At 39.1% G+C, this 16,465-nt stretch overlaps 2 protein-coding genes across 2 annotated transcripts in view; one reads left to right on the top strand and one right to left on the bottom strand.

The window, feature by feature from the left end:
* The window catches only part of LOC129758141 (B-cell receptor CD22), a 504,009-nt gene that overhangs the window by 243,864 nt on the left and 243,680 nt on the right, over window positions 1-16,465 (top strand). The window lies entirely within an intron of this gene.
* Window positions 514-1,266, bottom strand: LOC129758146 (uncharacterized). Its single transcript, XM_055755611.1, has 4 exons — window positions 1,188-1,266; window positions 968-1,129; window positions 742-900; window positions 514-676 (listed from the first exon to the last, which is right to left on the bottom strand). The coding sequence occupies exons 1-4, from the start codon at window positions 1,206-1,208 to the stop codon at window positions 524-526; spliced, it is 495 nt and encodes a 164-aa protein (XP_055611586.1). The 5' UTR covers window positions 1,209-1,266; the 3' UTR covers window positions 514-523.

The following is a 16,465-nucleotide window of genomic DNA, read 5'->3' as shown; positions in this document are numbered from 1 at the left end:
TTGACCGCATCAACCTTTAATACTATTATTTTTTTTTCTTTTTTTTGCCACCCCAACACAATTTTCCACTGTCTACTATCATTATTTTATTTACATAGTATTCTGTCTCACGACAGAACATGACGAACATAATTCCTAAAATTCATTCGGTTAATAGCAACCGTTCTTCAATTTCTCGGGCACCCCACGTTCACCAGATCACCACCAGATCTGTCTACTATCAATGGTTTTCATTTATATTTTCGCACCAAGTACCGCTACTCTATTGTTTATTCTTATCCTTCATTCTGAAACCCGGTCATGTTCATGTTTCCAGTTCTTGTCATCATTTTTTTTGAGTTTTGCCACTTTATCATTAATAATCTTTTTTCAACGTTCATATCTTTTGGCAAGAATCCTCTAACCCTAATATTTTTAGTATTCAAAATCCTAGAAACTCTCAGTATTGTTTCAGTCAACTTGTATTTATTTGCTTTCAAACTTCAAATTAAATTGTTTAGCACATTGTTTCCATTGAAGATGATTAAATTTCAAGAACAGATCCTTCGACCATAAAACAATCATGATAATTTTTACCCAAAGTTGTTTCTATGAAAAGGTTCCATTCTCCTATGAGTGCAGTTGGCACGCTGACCCCGAAAGATCCCAAGTTAACCCGATCAAAAGATTCCACATGCTGAAAGTCGATAAAACAGGTAAATTAAAGGACAGCACTCATTTTTTTTTTGCAAAATATCAAACCCCAGCCGGAACCGGACATTTCTGGATCTTAACGTATTTCATCAGCCCGCTCCACAACTCCAAAGGGTTATGACAACTTTTGCAGAAATCCGGCACGCTCTTTCTCACAATTCCTGTCGCCCACGTTCCGCGTTCCAAACGTTGCGTGTGCATTATCCACTGTAAAATTACATTGATTGATTTGGAATATTTAAAACCAGTTAATTGAATAGACCATTATACTCACAGACCAGGGGGCGCCATGTTCCACCAAAAATGTTACGTTACCGTCCATGATAACCTCACCCTTTTCGTTCATCCAGAACGAAAGATTCGAGAGATCCAACCCCTTTAATGGGGGCTTGTTCGGGCAATCGGTGATGTCAATCACATCCATTCCAATTCGGGCCTAAGAAAGTTACCAAAAATGATCAAAAAATAAAAAATAAATGTCTCGTAATTCTTACTTCTGTTGATTCCAGTAACATCACACATTTAGTGAAAATAAACAGCTTCAGATGAGTGTTGAGTAGACTTTTGGGTTTCATGGTAGAAAGCTTCCTAAACTCAGGTGTTCAGCTGGAAGCCATATTTATATCAATCTTGTGGGTTTATCAGTTGAATTTCATCGAATTTTAATTAAATCTACTTGTTCCAACGCATATCGCTTGTATCGCTCGGCCCAATTAAAGTAATTCGTATGACAATTGTAGTTTTAGGTGCTACGTGCCAACATGCATGTTTTAAATTGTTTGATGCTATTTTCCACCTAGAACTTTGATCTTTCATGAAAAATCTGTCTGTTCAGAAAAAAATATTAAAAATTAAAAATATTATTTCTATCAAGTTTCAGAACAAAATTGCAGTGAAAGACTTGAAAGAGGAACCTACTATACAATAACTCCTATCAAAAAAAGAAATTAAATTAAAATAAATTAAGTTGAAGTGAAAATTTTGTTTGTTTTAGAAACAATGTGCTATTAAATTTTAACATACCTACAAAAATAAAATAAACTATTCATGTAAACGATACTTGCAAGTTAATCAAAAATGGCCCATGTGTCTCACTCTCTCTCGTTATTCATATGCTTATATTTTCAGATATTACCTACTTTATTTTTTCTACTTTAAATAACTAACAGCTCTAGAGAATTGTTACGTCTTTCGGTAATAGATAACGCGAATAAGAATAATATTAGAACGTTTATTGAAATCTAAAAACCGAATAATTGTTGAGCAAATATGAAACGTGGTTTTCTCCTCAGTGCTCGCTTTTAGACAAAGCCGTTGGACCATCTCGTTGAGTGTGTTGGCGCTGCATATCGCTGTGTTGCCATAGTATCTCCTTCTAGACATCACGTAGTGATCGAACCTCGGTGGTAGTCGGACCTCTCTACCGCTCCTTGTGACCGTCGTCGCTGGCAAAGGAATACAACTCGGATGTATATTTCCTGTTGATGCCCGCCGGATGGACCGTTGGGTCACCGCTGGTCTTGGCCCGTCGTTGTTACCAAGTTGCTCGATGATGTTCGGTTGATTGATGTTATCCGGTTGAGCGAAACCAAACTCGCCCAGGAGAATGTCCAGCGGAAGGCTATCAGCGCGTTCGCGCACCGGCGAATTCGCTGACTCGTGTCGTGGACGAAGCTGGTTGATATGCGATCGGATCAGCCCGGACCGTTGGCCGTCCAACCACACGTTGTAGTTCACCGAGCCGAGCCTTTCGATGATCTTGCCTACCTCCCAGTACCAGTCGTTCCGCTTGCGCATACACCAAGTCTCCAGGTGCAAACTCTCGTTTCTGGTCGTTCTCAGCAGCCGCCTTCATGTCAACCATCGGTGGTGATGGTGGTCGGAGAACGCCCAGAGACGCCCAAACATCAGTTCACTTGGTGATTTTAGCTCGGTTGTTCCGCTCGGTGGTGACCTGTACGTTGCCAGATTCTCGTCGAGTGTCTCCTGCAGTGGCTCTCCCTTGTTGATTTTCTTCATTCCTCGTTTTACGGTGTCAACAAAGCGTTCCGCTTGCCCGTTGGATTGCGGATGATAGGGCGCGGTGATGATGTGAGTGATTCCGTTCGCTTTGCAGTAGGACTCAAATTCGTCGCATTTGAACTGAGCAGCGTTGTCCGACCCAATCACCATCGGTAGGCCAAGGCGTGCGAACGTGCTTCGAAGAAATTGGATAGTGGTTCTTGCAGTCGTCGTCGTCGTTGGGTAAATCTCAGGCCACTGTTTCACTTGTTCCTCCACTAGCTTGTCGATGTGTGGCCAGAAGACGAAACTTCTAGCCAGACTTTTCATCCTGACTATGCCCGGGTGACCGTGGTGCAGGCGTTGCAAAATTCGATTCTCGTATATTTCCGGCATCACCACTCGTTGACCAAAAAAATGCAGCCTTGTGTCAAGGCCAGACTCTCCTTTCGGTGGTAGAAAGCCTTCACGTCCATGTTGTCGATTTCACTTGCGCAAGCCGGCCACTCGTCTTCCAAGTACTGGACCACTTTCTTGAGCACCTTGTCACGAGCGGTAGCAGCGGCTATCATCTTGGAAGTGACAGGTGTGTTGCCAACGGAGTCTTCCAGAACCGCCGACATGTCGTCCTCGAGGTACACAGCAGCGATAACGTACTCTTCTTCCGGCTTGGTTGCCGAATCGATGAGTCTTGAGAATACATCCGCGTACTCGAACTTCGCCGTGGGAACGTTGTTGATACCTAGCACAGCAGAATGAGTCCCATTCGCTGCAGTCGGTTGGACGTGTGTGTCGGAATACCCTTGTGTGATCCGAAAATGCGGAGCAGAGGCTGGTGGTCTGTCTCAAGAATAAATTTTCGCCCCAGCAACATTCGATGAAACTCCGTGACTGCGTAGACAAGCGCGAGGGCTTCCTTGTCGATCGAGTGGCAACGCAGCTGGTGCATCTCCTTGATGAACTTAGCGTAATAATTTACATCGCCCAAGAATGAACGCAGCTCGGTGAGATTCTTTGGCGGTGGCATCTGCGAGATGGCAGACACCTGCCCCGGGTCCGTGCGGATACCGTTGCAGTCGATGATGTGGCCCAGGTACTTCACCTCCGTCATGTAGAATTTACACTTTTCGATTTTGAGCCGAAAACCGAAATCTTGGATCCGTTGCAGAGTTTGTTCCAAATTTCGGTCGTGTTCAGAGCGCGTTCGACCGAATACCAGCACGTCATCGAGAAACGATGCAACTGCTTCCTGGCCGCCGAGCATGTTGTCAACGACCTTCTGGAATGCCCGAGGAGTGGGTTTCACTCCCGGCGGTAGACGCTTTACCTTGAAAAGCCCCTTGTGGGTGTTCATCGTTAACAGCTTCTGCGAGTCTTCCTTTACCTCCATCTGTAGATAAGCGTCTGACAGGTCAATCACACTAAAATATTAACAGCCTGCCAACTTGGCGAAGATGTCGTCGGGGGTAGGAAGAGGGTATTTGTTTGCCTCAAGCATAGCGTTTAATCCCGTTGAATAATCCGCACAAATGCGGACCACCGGATCTCCGTCTGCGTCGCGCTGAGCCTTTCGAACAGCCACGATGGGTGCCGCCCAGTCTGAGTAGTCGACCGGTTCCAGCACTCCTAACTTCTGCAATCGAGTGAGTTCTTTTTCGACCAGTCCCTGTGAGTGGAAAAGAACTGGCCGCTTAGGCTTGAAAACTGGCTTCGTTCCGTCGATCAGAAACAGCTGCACCTTCGTTTTTGTGCAACGCCCGAGGCCGTCTTGTAATACCTCCGGAAATTTTTCTTTTAGTGAGGCACTACTCGATGACATTTTTTCGAAACTTGCGAGCTGCTTGCAGAAATCGTTGATCGGAATATCGTACAACCCAAAAGCTTCCATCAGGTCGCTTCCGAGAACCTTGAATCCGTACACAGGAGTGACATAACACACGGAACGCTTGGTGGTCCCTCTGAACGTGACGTCACACTCGAACTCCCACTCCAACGGCAGGGGTTTGCCTGATGCTGTGGCTACTTTAAGTTCAGTCGGAAAAGTGTTTGGATTGCCGAGCAAGAATTCTTGGAGATGATGGTAGAATCCGATCCGCAATCAAGCTGGAGTTCTAACGGTTCGTTATTGATTAGAACTTCAGTGAACGTCTCCGATGACACCTTGTTTGTTGATAGCGTACCCTCCGTTTGAGTTTCCCCTGCGGTCACCTTTCTTCCTCTTGTGCCTCTTCTTGCCGGCATTTGGTGCTGATTGTAATGCACCTTCACCAGACACGGATGGTTTGGAGCAGCAAGCACAATATCCTTCTTTGTGCCCCACTTTGCCGCACATCTTGCAGGTGTGTTTTGAATATGAGCAGTCTGCAACAAAGTGCATCTGCCACACTGCCAGCACGGACGTCGTGTGGTTGTTTTGGCCGGATTCTTGTTGTTGAATTTCCATTCTGGTTTTCCCGACTCGTGAGTACTGCTGCGAGATTGCTGAATTGCTTTGACGGCCACCTTTGGATTTTCTATAACAGCAGTGTCGTGTTTCAGATTGTTCAAACGCTGGCACTCCAACAACAGCTTCTTGAATGTCATCGGATCCGCAACCGTCTCGCCGACAAAAACCAGGCACTTGAACTGGTCGGAAGTGACTGCCCGGATGTTGAAATCTTCGCACGCTCGGTTCACGGTACTGGCGTACGTGACGAAATCCTCCGCATCCCGCTTGGTTGTTTGCAGACACTGGAACCGCCGGAAAAACACGGACGTTTGATGCCCAAACATCTTTTTCAGTGTTGTCACCGTGTCTTGGAACGAAACGTCCGGTGGGGTCCTCGGTAGGATGTAGTTTACGTAGCGGTCGTGATCCACCGGAGACAGCTTTCGCACGAGCAGCCGCACTTTGTCGACATCCTCCAGCTTCTCTCCGCCCTTGGTGAAGGCCTCCTCGTGCCGGGAGTACCACTTGTAAAAAAACCAGTCCGCCTTGGGGGTCGAAAACAAATTCCGGGATGGTGTTGGAAAGTGTTTCCATCAGGAACTCGTTGTCCTTCGGCTTGGATAGCTGCTCAAGGAGAGCCTCCTGGGTTTTGGACTGGATCTCCAAATACGCAGTGAGCTGCGCCAAAATCGCCGTGAGATCCGGCTGCTGCGCTGTCTTCGACATTCTAGGTTAGAATCGAAACTCGGTAAACGACGCGATACTACTTCGATTCGGAAAATTCCTCGTCGCCGAATTATGTTAGGGGAAAAGTTCATATAACGCCCCACGTGGCTAATACGCGCCACTCTTGTTTTGAAGAATCTGAAAAATTTCAAGCCTACAAAATAATACCAATTTGTTTTAAATGCTGTGATTGGTCATGGCAAGTATGATTTTTTCCTTAAAATGCCCCTGTGTCGTGTTAATTTCACAATTGAGGTTTTTCTCCATTTCGATCTAAATTTTAAAACACTTTTAATAAGGTGTCACCAAGCAGAGAAAAACGAATATGACAATATTTTTTGACACATCGATAGAAGAGAATCTAAATTATGATTATATGCTAAAAAATCATACTGAACTCGCTAAGGTATGCTTTTCATGGGTATGTTCTATCACGGCCCATGCGCTCGTTATAACGCGCCAATCGTAGTAGGCTGAAAATAGCATAATTTTTTTAAAAAGGCCAATTTTCATTGAAAATGAACAAAAAGTCTAAAACCATGTTTTGAGCGTTAATTCAGCCCAAAAACTCTATTTTTCATTTTTTGTTAAATTTGTATTAGTCCATTTTGATTTTCTTTTCAGTCAAAGTGTCTGTAAGTATTGGTGTGTTTTCGGTCTTCGGCTGCTCTCGGGAGTGTTCGGCTGCTAGGCGCGTATTGAATACACAGCGGCGCGTATTCGCAACACAAATTTGTTCTGTGGCTTTGAATATGGTTTTTAAAAATCAAGTTTTTGAAGAAACTATAGCAATTTGAGTAATGATAAATCATAGGCATTTGTAGAAAACACTTTTCTTCAACGATTACACTCATTTTTAACACAATTTGTACGTGGAATACATAGAAAATCAGCGATTCGCTTAGGTGGCGCATAATAGGGCATGTTCCCCTACGTCTTTCAGTAATAGATATCGTGTGAATTAGAATAACATTAAAACGTTTATTGAAATCTAAAAACTAAATAATTGTAGAGCAAATATGAAACGTGGTTTTCTCCTCAGTGCTCGCTTTTAGACAAAGCCGTTGGACCATCTCGTTGAGGGTGTTGGTGCGGCATCTCGCTGTGGACAGTGTTGCCATAGCCAGAATCATCAAAGTCAAATGTTAACCAAAATAACTTAGAGATCTGATTTTGGATTTCCTAATAATCTGTGGACTGAAATTTGAGATTGGGAAGAGAAATAGTTGCTTTTAAAATCTTACTAAAACCGGATAGTACCGATATAAGGCGGTAGGCATCTTTCGGGGTCTGAACATAATGTTAGAAATAAAGCTATTAGCGCTTTTTATCAGTCTTATACAGAATAACTTGTTCTTATTGCAATTTTTTTTTAAACCTCAGATAATTACCTGCAAGATTTTTAATTCAAATCAGATATCACTACCTGCTGTATGATTCACAAATATTCTTTAAAAAAATCGATGAAGGTTTCATGTTTATGATTGTTTGTTTATTGTCGAATCAAGTGTTCATCAAGTGCAAATTTATATTTTTGTTTTTTGAGACGTTTTAAAATAACCGCGTTTATGCGAAAAAATTATTATTCTTAATTTCGTTGAAAACTTGATATTTGAATTCATTTATTGAAGAGCATTGTTATGTAAAACTTGTTTTTAAAAAGTTACTATATTTTGAAGTTAGAAGTCATTCTTTACCCGGGTTTAACTCACAACCTTCTAAACCGATTTATTCTGAAAAATGCATCCTCTCAAAAAATTTGAAGAGATCCCCAATTTTCGACAATATGTGACATTTGAAGGAATCATGAACTGAAAAACAATAAAATTTTCGTGACATCACAACGCTTAAGATACCTTTCTAACCGATTCTAGAGCTGAAGTTACTATGATTAATCTTAATCTGATATCATGCCTAAAAAATGACCTTTTTATAATCATTTTGCAATAATTGTTTTTCATATAGCTAGTTTTTTGACAAAGTTGTAAAGAATGTAATGTAAAGTAAATAATAATTGTTAAAATCAGTTTATTTTCTTACTAAAGATGATAAATTTCAATGACAACACACTCAATTCCAAAAAAAGGTAACTGAATATCTGTTGATGGAAAATGAAGCTCAAGGAAAAACATTTCTAATGCTGTTCAAATTATTTTTGAATAATGGAATATTAAAATAGGTCCTCTAGTTGAGGGTCGATTGGAATGGGTCCTAAATTTTTGACTTCAGCTAAGTTTAGAATCATTTACCTCAACCTTTCAGTAAATTTTGCTCTTCACAAAGGTGCAAAACAACCAGTGCCAAGAAAAGTTTTTCGTTCTGTCTGAATGTTCTTCATATCTACCAATTTTTGAAACTAGAGTCGACTTGAGTAGAACAAAAGCTACCAATATTGAAGACCAAAAAGATATCAAATCTCACGTGAGCTTTCATTACGTCATCTTTAGAATTCAGAGAAAACAGCTGCAACTTTGAAATTTTGTATTTCACATGTTAAATATGTTGTCTAGACTATAAATATTCTAAATGGAAAAAGTTGCGACTAGTTTATGTCAGTTGTTGTAGTTTTTTTTTAATAGAACTGGTTGTTTACATTTTTTACGATGCAATTAAAGCTCACTCGAGAAATGGTCACTAAACCGGAAGTATGACAGTTTTTCTACTTAAGCCCTTTTTAAATTGATCTGATAAATTTTCATTTACCTTTGGAGCGTTATTATGCTCAACTCTAATGAATATCAAGATATAAAAGAATGAAAATAAGTGTAGTATTTAGATATCATATTTGCTATTCGGTGATTTTTGATTTTCGTTAATATCATTTTAAAAAACCTTCAATAAATCAACCCATTTTGCTTATAAAATCTATAGCATTAAAAATTCTTGTTCAGGGATATATGATTTTTTTTTTCAATTATATTAACAAAATTATAAGCATTCGCATCTGGTTGAACCGATGAATTCGTAGTAACAGTTGTCGTTTCCATCGAAGATGAGCTCCTCCACTCAACGAATGAATGAATCCAATTGAACTGCAATCAATCAACTTTATCACTGTATTATCTCCCGATGAAAAGAACTGAACGGTGGAAATCCATTTTTGCTTAGCTTTTTATTCCGATGCATTTATGCATCTCAAATGGCTATTATCCATGGGCTGACGGAACAAGCCGTAATCAACTCTGCTGGGCACACAGAATCGCATCCATTTTTTGTGTGTCTTCACCCTCCAGGCTGGTTCAAAATTGTAAAAATAAGACTTATTGATACTAGTGTGAGCCGTAGAATCAAATCCGAGTACATCCCGAATGAACCATTCTAGCGAACTGGGAGGGCTCCCACAATGTGCTGGTGCTGGTGGGCGTTTTGAACATTCTGTTGATACTACACATTCCATTCAAGCACCGGTTTGATCCTGTGTATGATGTGATGATCCCCACCTCGATTTTGGCCCAGTTATTCGGATGTCGAATTTTGAATGTTCGATTGCGTGAGATGAAAGTGTCTAGTTTTTGCACCCCCAGAAGCATCCGGTGGATGGAACGTGGCATACCTATCGTCTAAAAACGAGTGCTGCAAACTATGCATTCTGGTGTTTTCCCAGTTGAACAAATCTCTTCGAATCACTGGTGAACACACTGGGCTTTACCGGTGCCGAATTGTCACAAGTAGACAAATTAAGGACTGATTGGAAACGTTTCCAATTTTGATGAAATACTTGCAGTTGCAATTTTTCGCCTCACAACCGTAAACGATTGCTAAATGAGATCCTATTTCGGTGACAAAGCTTATTTCATCTTTTATTCAGAATGAATGTGCCGACCTAAGAATCGATTTTGTGTGTTTTTGCGCGGGCGGCAAAAAATAACTAGGGCAGCTACCGAAGGCAAATATGCCCCAATTCAGATTCCGAAACCTCAGCCAAAATCGAAACAAAAATAGAGGTCGCGTTCAAACAAATCAAACCGGGATTTAGCAGCCGTCAAGCTTCTACTCTCGTCCCGTTTGGTTGCTGCCTGGATTACAGTGCGCGGTAAATTCAAAGAACCTTCTATATCATAGGTGGCCTAGATTTTGCCAATATTCCCAAACTTTGAAGCTAGTGGGCAGAAAAAAAAATAAACAATAAACAATGTGTTTAACAATAAATAAAACTTATAGCTCGCAGGCAAAAATGTTTTTAACAATTATTGACCCTGAATTTATGCAATCATTTTTTTTTTTCGAGGGCCAAAATGTGTTGAAATTTTAAAGACCTCGAATTAGTACAAATGGTAATTGCTGAAGAAAAAGATTTTTTGTTGTCTACGAGCTTCAAAATAAGACTTTTTGTGAAATTTATGGTTACGCACACTAGAGAAACCCCTATCTAGAAATACGTATTAAAATACGTTTTCTGCTGTCCGATTGTTTTAAAATAAGGCTACTTGAGTGGAAATATTGTCCACCCATGGGGTAAATAGTTGCAAAAAATATTATGATTTGAGTATCGTGCATTCATAGAAAAAACCTGAACACCCCTCATTTTGTAGGTGTATGTAGAACAGCGGTGCGTAAACTCGCTTCGGAAAGAATCATTCGGCTGATTTCTTCCGAGCTTAACTTGATGTGTGCAGATTGATTTTATCTTTTTTTTTTGTAGCGGACCACCACACTCCCCCACACCAAAAAGCTCATTAGAGCCCCCCGTTAATGGACGCTACTGTTCTCAGCATGTCTGGCAGCAACAAAAAATAATAAAAAAAACGTGAGCAAAATTTTACTCATGCTGAGAACTGAAATGTTTAAATTTAGTGCGAGGAAATGTAATGATAATACTAAATTAAATACTACATGGATCTCAATGGAAAACAGATTTCCTTTAAAGATATCCACTTTTTGATTTTAATAATATTAAGCAAACATTTAATAAAATAAGACATTATAATTTAAATAATTAATAAAAAAAAACACACAAAGAAACTAAAATGCTACAAAAATTCACAAAAATTTAATTATAAAAGAAGAAAACTGGTCACTGATCGACGGTTTTTAACGACTCAATTTTTCTTTTAATAGCTGTATTACTTTGATTTTGAACGTGGAATTAGGCAAGGCATTGTACTTAGTTGGACCAATAAATGATATTCTTTTTGACCTAAGGATGTCACGGATCGGCTACGTTGTAGCAAATCTGACTGACGAGTGTTATGAGTACGCAATCCCGTTGTAAAATGGATGTTTTGATTACTGAAACTCGTGTGTAAATTGTCGTAGACATATATTATAGTTTGTAAATCACAAAGATCTTTTAACGGAAGAATGTTATGTGCTCTTAAGGTGTAGAGCTGTTGGGTAGGAAAGAGCAACGGGAGTCTAAAATATTTTTCAAGCATCTATTCTGGAAAGTTTGAAGTTTTTTTGTAAATTTGACAAGGAAGCTCTTCCCCATGTTATAATAAGATAGTTAATATGAGAGTAAATAAACGCAAAGTGAAATTTCAATAAGACATGTTGAGGCACAAAATTTCTCAATTTCCATAGGATACCACAAAGAGGAGAAACTTTTTTCTCTAGATATTATGTGTGACGACTCCAAGAAAGAGTTTCATCTAGGTAGATCCCTAAATATGTAAAGCATTTTACCCTCTCAATAAGATTTCCATTTATCGTTGGGTCAATATTCGGAAGTAATCTTTTATGTGAAGAATGAAATAACATGAATTTGGTTTTCGTATAGTTGAGTGAGAGCAAGTTAGTATTAAAATATTTAGATAACAATTTCAAGTCATTTTCAATTTGTTGAATGATAATATCAGTTGATGCTGCTGAGTAGAAAATTGCTGATTCATCAGCGAATATGCATGCTGTGCCTTTTAATGGTAAGTTACAGAGATCATTAACATACAACAAAAAAGTAACGGACCTTGTGGTACACCAATATCAATATTTCTTAACACACTTTTGGTATTTTCAATCACTACAAATTGCTTCCGCCCCTCTAAGTAACTGCGAAGGATATATTGGCTGTTCCTCTTATTCCATATTTGTCTAGTTTGGATAGTAATATTTCGTGATTCAATGTATCGAAAGCTTATTTAAGGCCCAAAAACAATGCTCCCACAATATTTTTGGAATCAATTTTAGATATAATGGAGTCGACTAATTCTGAGATGGCAATTAGTGTGCCCGAACCGGATCTGAAACCATATTGCAGCTTATAAAGTATGTCATGCTGGTTCAGGAAATTTACAATTCTGGTCACAAGAAGTTTTTCAAACACTTTACTAAAAACACTTGAAGTAGATATTGGACGGTAGTTGTTTACATCATGGGAATCGCCAGCCTTAAAAACAGGAATAACTTTTGCGATTTTGAGGCATTCAGGATAAGTTCCAGTCTCTAAAATGTAATTAAAATATTCCTTAAGTATGGTAGAGAATTTGTCATGGTAATTTTTCAAGACACTTACTGGGAAATTATCAGGTCCACAGCCCTTCTTATTTTTAAGGGATAGAATGACTACCCTTACCTCATTCACAGTAGCTGGATGTAGAAATATTGTATTTTGTACATGTTCAATACGGGATAAATGGTCAGAGCCAGGGTCACTTGGAATTTCCTCAGCTAACCTTTTGTCAATTGTGGAAAAGTGCCTGTTTAATTTTTCACTTTTTTTATTTCGTTCCATAATTACGTGATTGCACATAAAACGAAGAAAACAGTTCCGCATTGATGTTTTCCATGCCTCGCAAGAATAAAATCACACCAACGAAACAACAGAACGAAGCTTACCGTACACGAATGCACACGAGCGATCGTTGCCCGACGGGCCGAGCGAACATTGCCTCGCACCCTTCTCTCGCTCGTTTCCCGTTCCCTTGTATCCATCACTTTTAGCCACGCCCCCATGCGTTGTCCGATTGATGTGTTCGGCTGCCGAACGAAAACGATTTGAATTTTGAATTTGCAGAACTGTACGTTCGCTTTGCTGATGTTTCCCCCGATTGCTGTTTACTTCTGCCGAGTTTATCCGAAGCTTACTCCCTGATGCTTTCCGAGTTGAACTATCGATAGCATCATTGCAGTTTGAGTTTAACGAAAAAAAAATCGTTCTGCAAAGAAGGGCAAAGTGCGAGTATGTAGACTCGCGCTTTTAACATCTCTGATGTAGAATGATGCTTCTATTTGGCTTTCGACATAAGGTCTTTAGTTTTCAAAATAGCATCCAAGCATGAGGAGCAGAATTTTGTACATGCGTCGTGAAAATCCAAACTACTACACGCACGCAGAAATAGCAAAATCGTCGAACGTGGCGAAATCAACCGTCACCAAAGTAATAAAAGTGTTCGGAGGATGTATTTCAACAACTAGGAAGCCGGAATCTGGAGGAAATCGTAATCCGGGAGCCGCAGTGATCCGAACTATCGACTTATAAGAAGGTAGTGACTGTTAATCGCAATGAAAAGCAAAACCTTACGGCAAAAACAAGATGTCGGAAGCTATTTACGAAATTGTTGACAAAGTTTGATTGCGTAGTAATGGACGACGAAACATACACCAAGGCAGACTTCAGATAGCTTCCGGAAGAAGATTTTTATACAGCACCTGGATGGGGAAATTTGACACACACTTCCAAGCATACTAAACCATCAAAATTTGCTGGGAAATATCTCGTTTGGAAAACTATCTGTACATGAGGCTTGTAAAGCGTCATTTTTGTTTCAGTCGGGACCGTCAACCAGGAAATTTACATGAAAGAGTGTCTTCAAAAGCGTTTGCTGGCTTTCCTTAAGAAACATGACTTGTCTGTGCTGTTTTGGTCAGATTTGGCATCCGGCCTTTGGAAAAAAAATGCCATGGAGTGGTATGCCCATTGCTCAAGTTCGTTAAAATCCTTTATTCTTATTTAATTTTTGGCATTTCGGCGAGTTGTGAAAATTCAAGGTAGAATATTAAGAAAGAACATGAAAGTATTATAGGTGGAAAGATCAAAGCTAGAGCGCTTTGGGTAGAAGAAATTGAATAGTTGGTGAAAATGTGAGCAGGGCTTTTGTCCGTGTTTCAATGTGGGTAGGAATGCGATGGGTTTCTTCATCGCTTCCTATCAACATTGAAACGGCGCGCGGCAAAGAATCACGCAAGTAGTTCAAAAGCTGTTCACAAAACAAAAGCCCTGCTCACATTTTCACCAACTATTCAATTTCTTCTACCCAAAGCGCTTTAGCTTTGATCTTTCCACCTATAATACTTTCATGTTCTTTCTTAATATTCTACCTTGAATTTTCACAACTCGCCGAAATGCCAAAAATTAAATAAGAATATATCCCAGCGGCGATTAAAATAAGATAATAAAATCCTTTATAAATAAAGAATATATAATAGAAAAGGAGTAGTATGCCGCTAACAACATTCAGGTTGTGCCCAAAAATGAGAACCCTTTAAACACCAGAACTTCTTCCAATCGAAAAATATTGGACAATAGTAAAGCAAAACCGTAAGAAGACTTAAAAAACTATAAACAGCGCGAAACAGTTCAAAGCAAACTGACGTTCTGAGCCGCAGAAAGTGGATAAGATGACTGTACAAAATCTGACGACAGGCGTCAAATGAAAGTCTCGCAAATTTGGACTTGGTCGACCGGAATCTTAACTGAATATTTTTTCCGTCTTTTATACATATTGAACTTGAAAAAGGAAGATACTTTGATTTTCTTAATAAACAAATAATTTACACGCAATTAAGTCTGACCACTTTTTGATCTGAACACCCTTCATCCTCATAAATGCGGGTTTTTATTAAGCTTTGAGGGCTTTTGATGACAGAAAATGAAATATTCCAAAACAGTCTGAGGATATTTGATAACAATACCTACTTGTTATTTTAAGATAATTAACCATCCTCATAGTCAAAAGGAAAAAAACAAAAAGTTGCATGATAAGCTTAAATTGCTTCTCGGATCAACCATAAACTATTTTTTTCCGTAGGATTCCGTTGGTTCCATCGTTAATATTTTTTTATAAAATAAGCGACCTGAAAAATTGTAACTACCTAGTGCGGATTGAAAAAAGCCAAAAGTTTCTTCAATGTGGAAAAGTGAATTTATTTACGATCTCAAACGGAACTGGGACACATTTTTGCTGTTCTACGGTTTCTAAGTTTTACGTGTTTTACTTTGTTTTTTTACAGCTACAAGCCTTTTTAACCCAACTTTTTGATCTAAAACTAGGTTAGGCAAATATTTAGAAATTCGCTGCAGCATTTTTTTACTTTTCGGCAAAAAACTGAGCACATTTTGAAAAGAGTTGTAATCTTTTTAGATCAAAACTCGTGTCGGTGCCAAACAAACTTATCAAAACTATTGATTTATAGTTATGGCATGCTCAGTTCGGTGAAATTTGTAAACCTGTTCAATGCAAAACTCTCTTAAAGCCTTGAAAAACAATTTTGATAATGATCAATCTAATGAAACAAAATTTGTTACTTGCTCACTTTTCGGTGATTTAATCACCGACATTGACGTTTGGGCGTTTTTTTTTAAATTTATATCTCTGTTTTCCAGCCCTGGATCAAAAACATCATGTTTAAAACAGCAGACAATTCTTGCTAGTTTATTTTTATTTCTTTGATTAAGTTTGGTTTAGATCTACGAAATACACCATTTGAAATTATCCGAGGGCTGAAACACCCGGATATAACAGAATTATTACGGAAAAAGTTTGAAAACTTTCCCGATTCATCCTATCTTGCCGTTAAATTTCCTGTCCTTTTTCATGAAAATTAAGCATTTTCCATTTGCATACACGGTTCACTGTTTTCTAAACACCCTGTACGTCCAATCGGAAGCGGAAGAAATCAATAGAACTATTGGAGAGTTTGACCGTTTGGAAGCAATTTAACGTGGTGTTGCACCTCGCACAAACTGGTAGGACGAACATAGTTTTTTTGCCCCTCTTATGGCAACTCGGTGCTGTCGCACTGGCACAGCTTTGTTTTCCTACAATCCCGAACGCCTGTATCCGGTTGTTGGTTTCTGATTTTTGAAATGTTTGATATTCGAAACTTTTGCTTGTGTCGCACGCCCGCTCGACATGGCCGAAAGCAAAATGCATCGAATGGAGTTTTGTTGCATCGGTTGCTGCATATTTTGGTACGTTGTGTGAAGAAAAAACACCGATTTTCATTGGTCAGAATTTATGCAAATTTGGGAGTTTCGAGTTGCAAAACATATTGGAACTCTAAATCTATGTTTTTTTTTTTCAATACATCTTGAACCCTTCAAACTCACAATGATTGAAAACATTTGAAAAAACGCTTATGAAACTAAATCATCTTTATACAAGGGGAGGCAATGGAGGCAAAGTTTATTCGTATATCAAGGTGTACTTTAACCTTCCAAAGCCGTTCGCAAAATTTCCGTACAAATCTATTTTTGATAAATTTGACTTGCAGTTTACGTACGTTCTCCTGGCCGCAAATATTGACCGATTTCGATGAATTTTAATTCATTGTATAGATAATTTATTCTAGTTTCTCAATATTGAAAAATAAAGTCGAAATATTTTACAAAATCACCAGTAGCTGATTCCGAATGAAAAAAGTCCCGAAAAAGAGCTCTTTTTAGAATGCGTATAACTT

The sequence above is a fragment of the Uranotaenia lowii genome, chromosome 3, assembly GCF_029784155.1.
Source record: "Uranotaenia lowii strain MFRU-FL chromosome 3, ASM2978415v1, whole genome shotgun sequence".
Lineage (NCBI taxonomy): Eukaryota > Metazoa > Arthropoda > Insecta > Diptera > Culicidae > Uranotaenia > Uranotaenia lowii.
Note: the sequence above shows the minus strand (reverse complement) of the source record. Positions and strands in the feature narration are given on the sequence as shown.

Bases quoted from the DNA above. Each gene is read 5' to 3' on its own strand.
- LOC129758146 (XM_055755611.1), bottom strand. From the start codon at position 1,208: ATGTTACTGGAATCAACAGAA. The intron at 901-967 runs GTGAGTATAATG...GTAATTTTACAG, and splicing joins AACATGGCGCCCCCTGGTCT to TGGATAATGCACACGCAACG. The intron at 677-741 runs GTTTGATATTTT...ATCGACTTTCAG, and splicing joins AATGTCCGGTTCCGGCTGGG to CATGTGGAATCTTTTGATCG.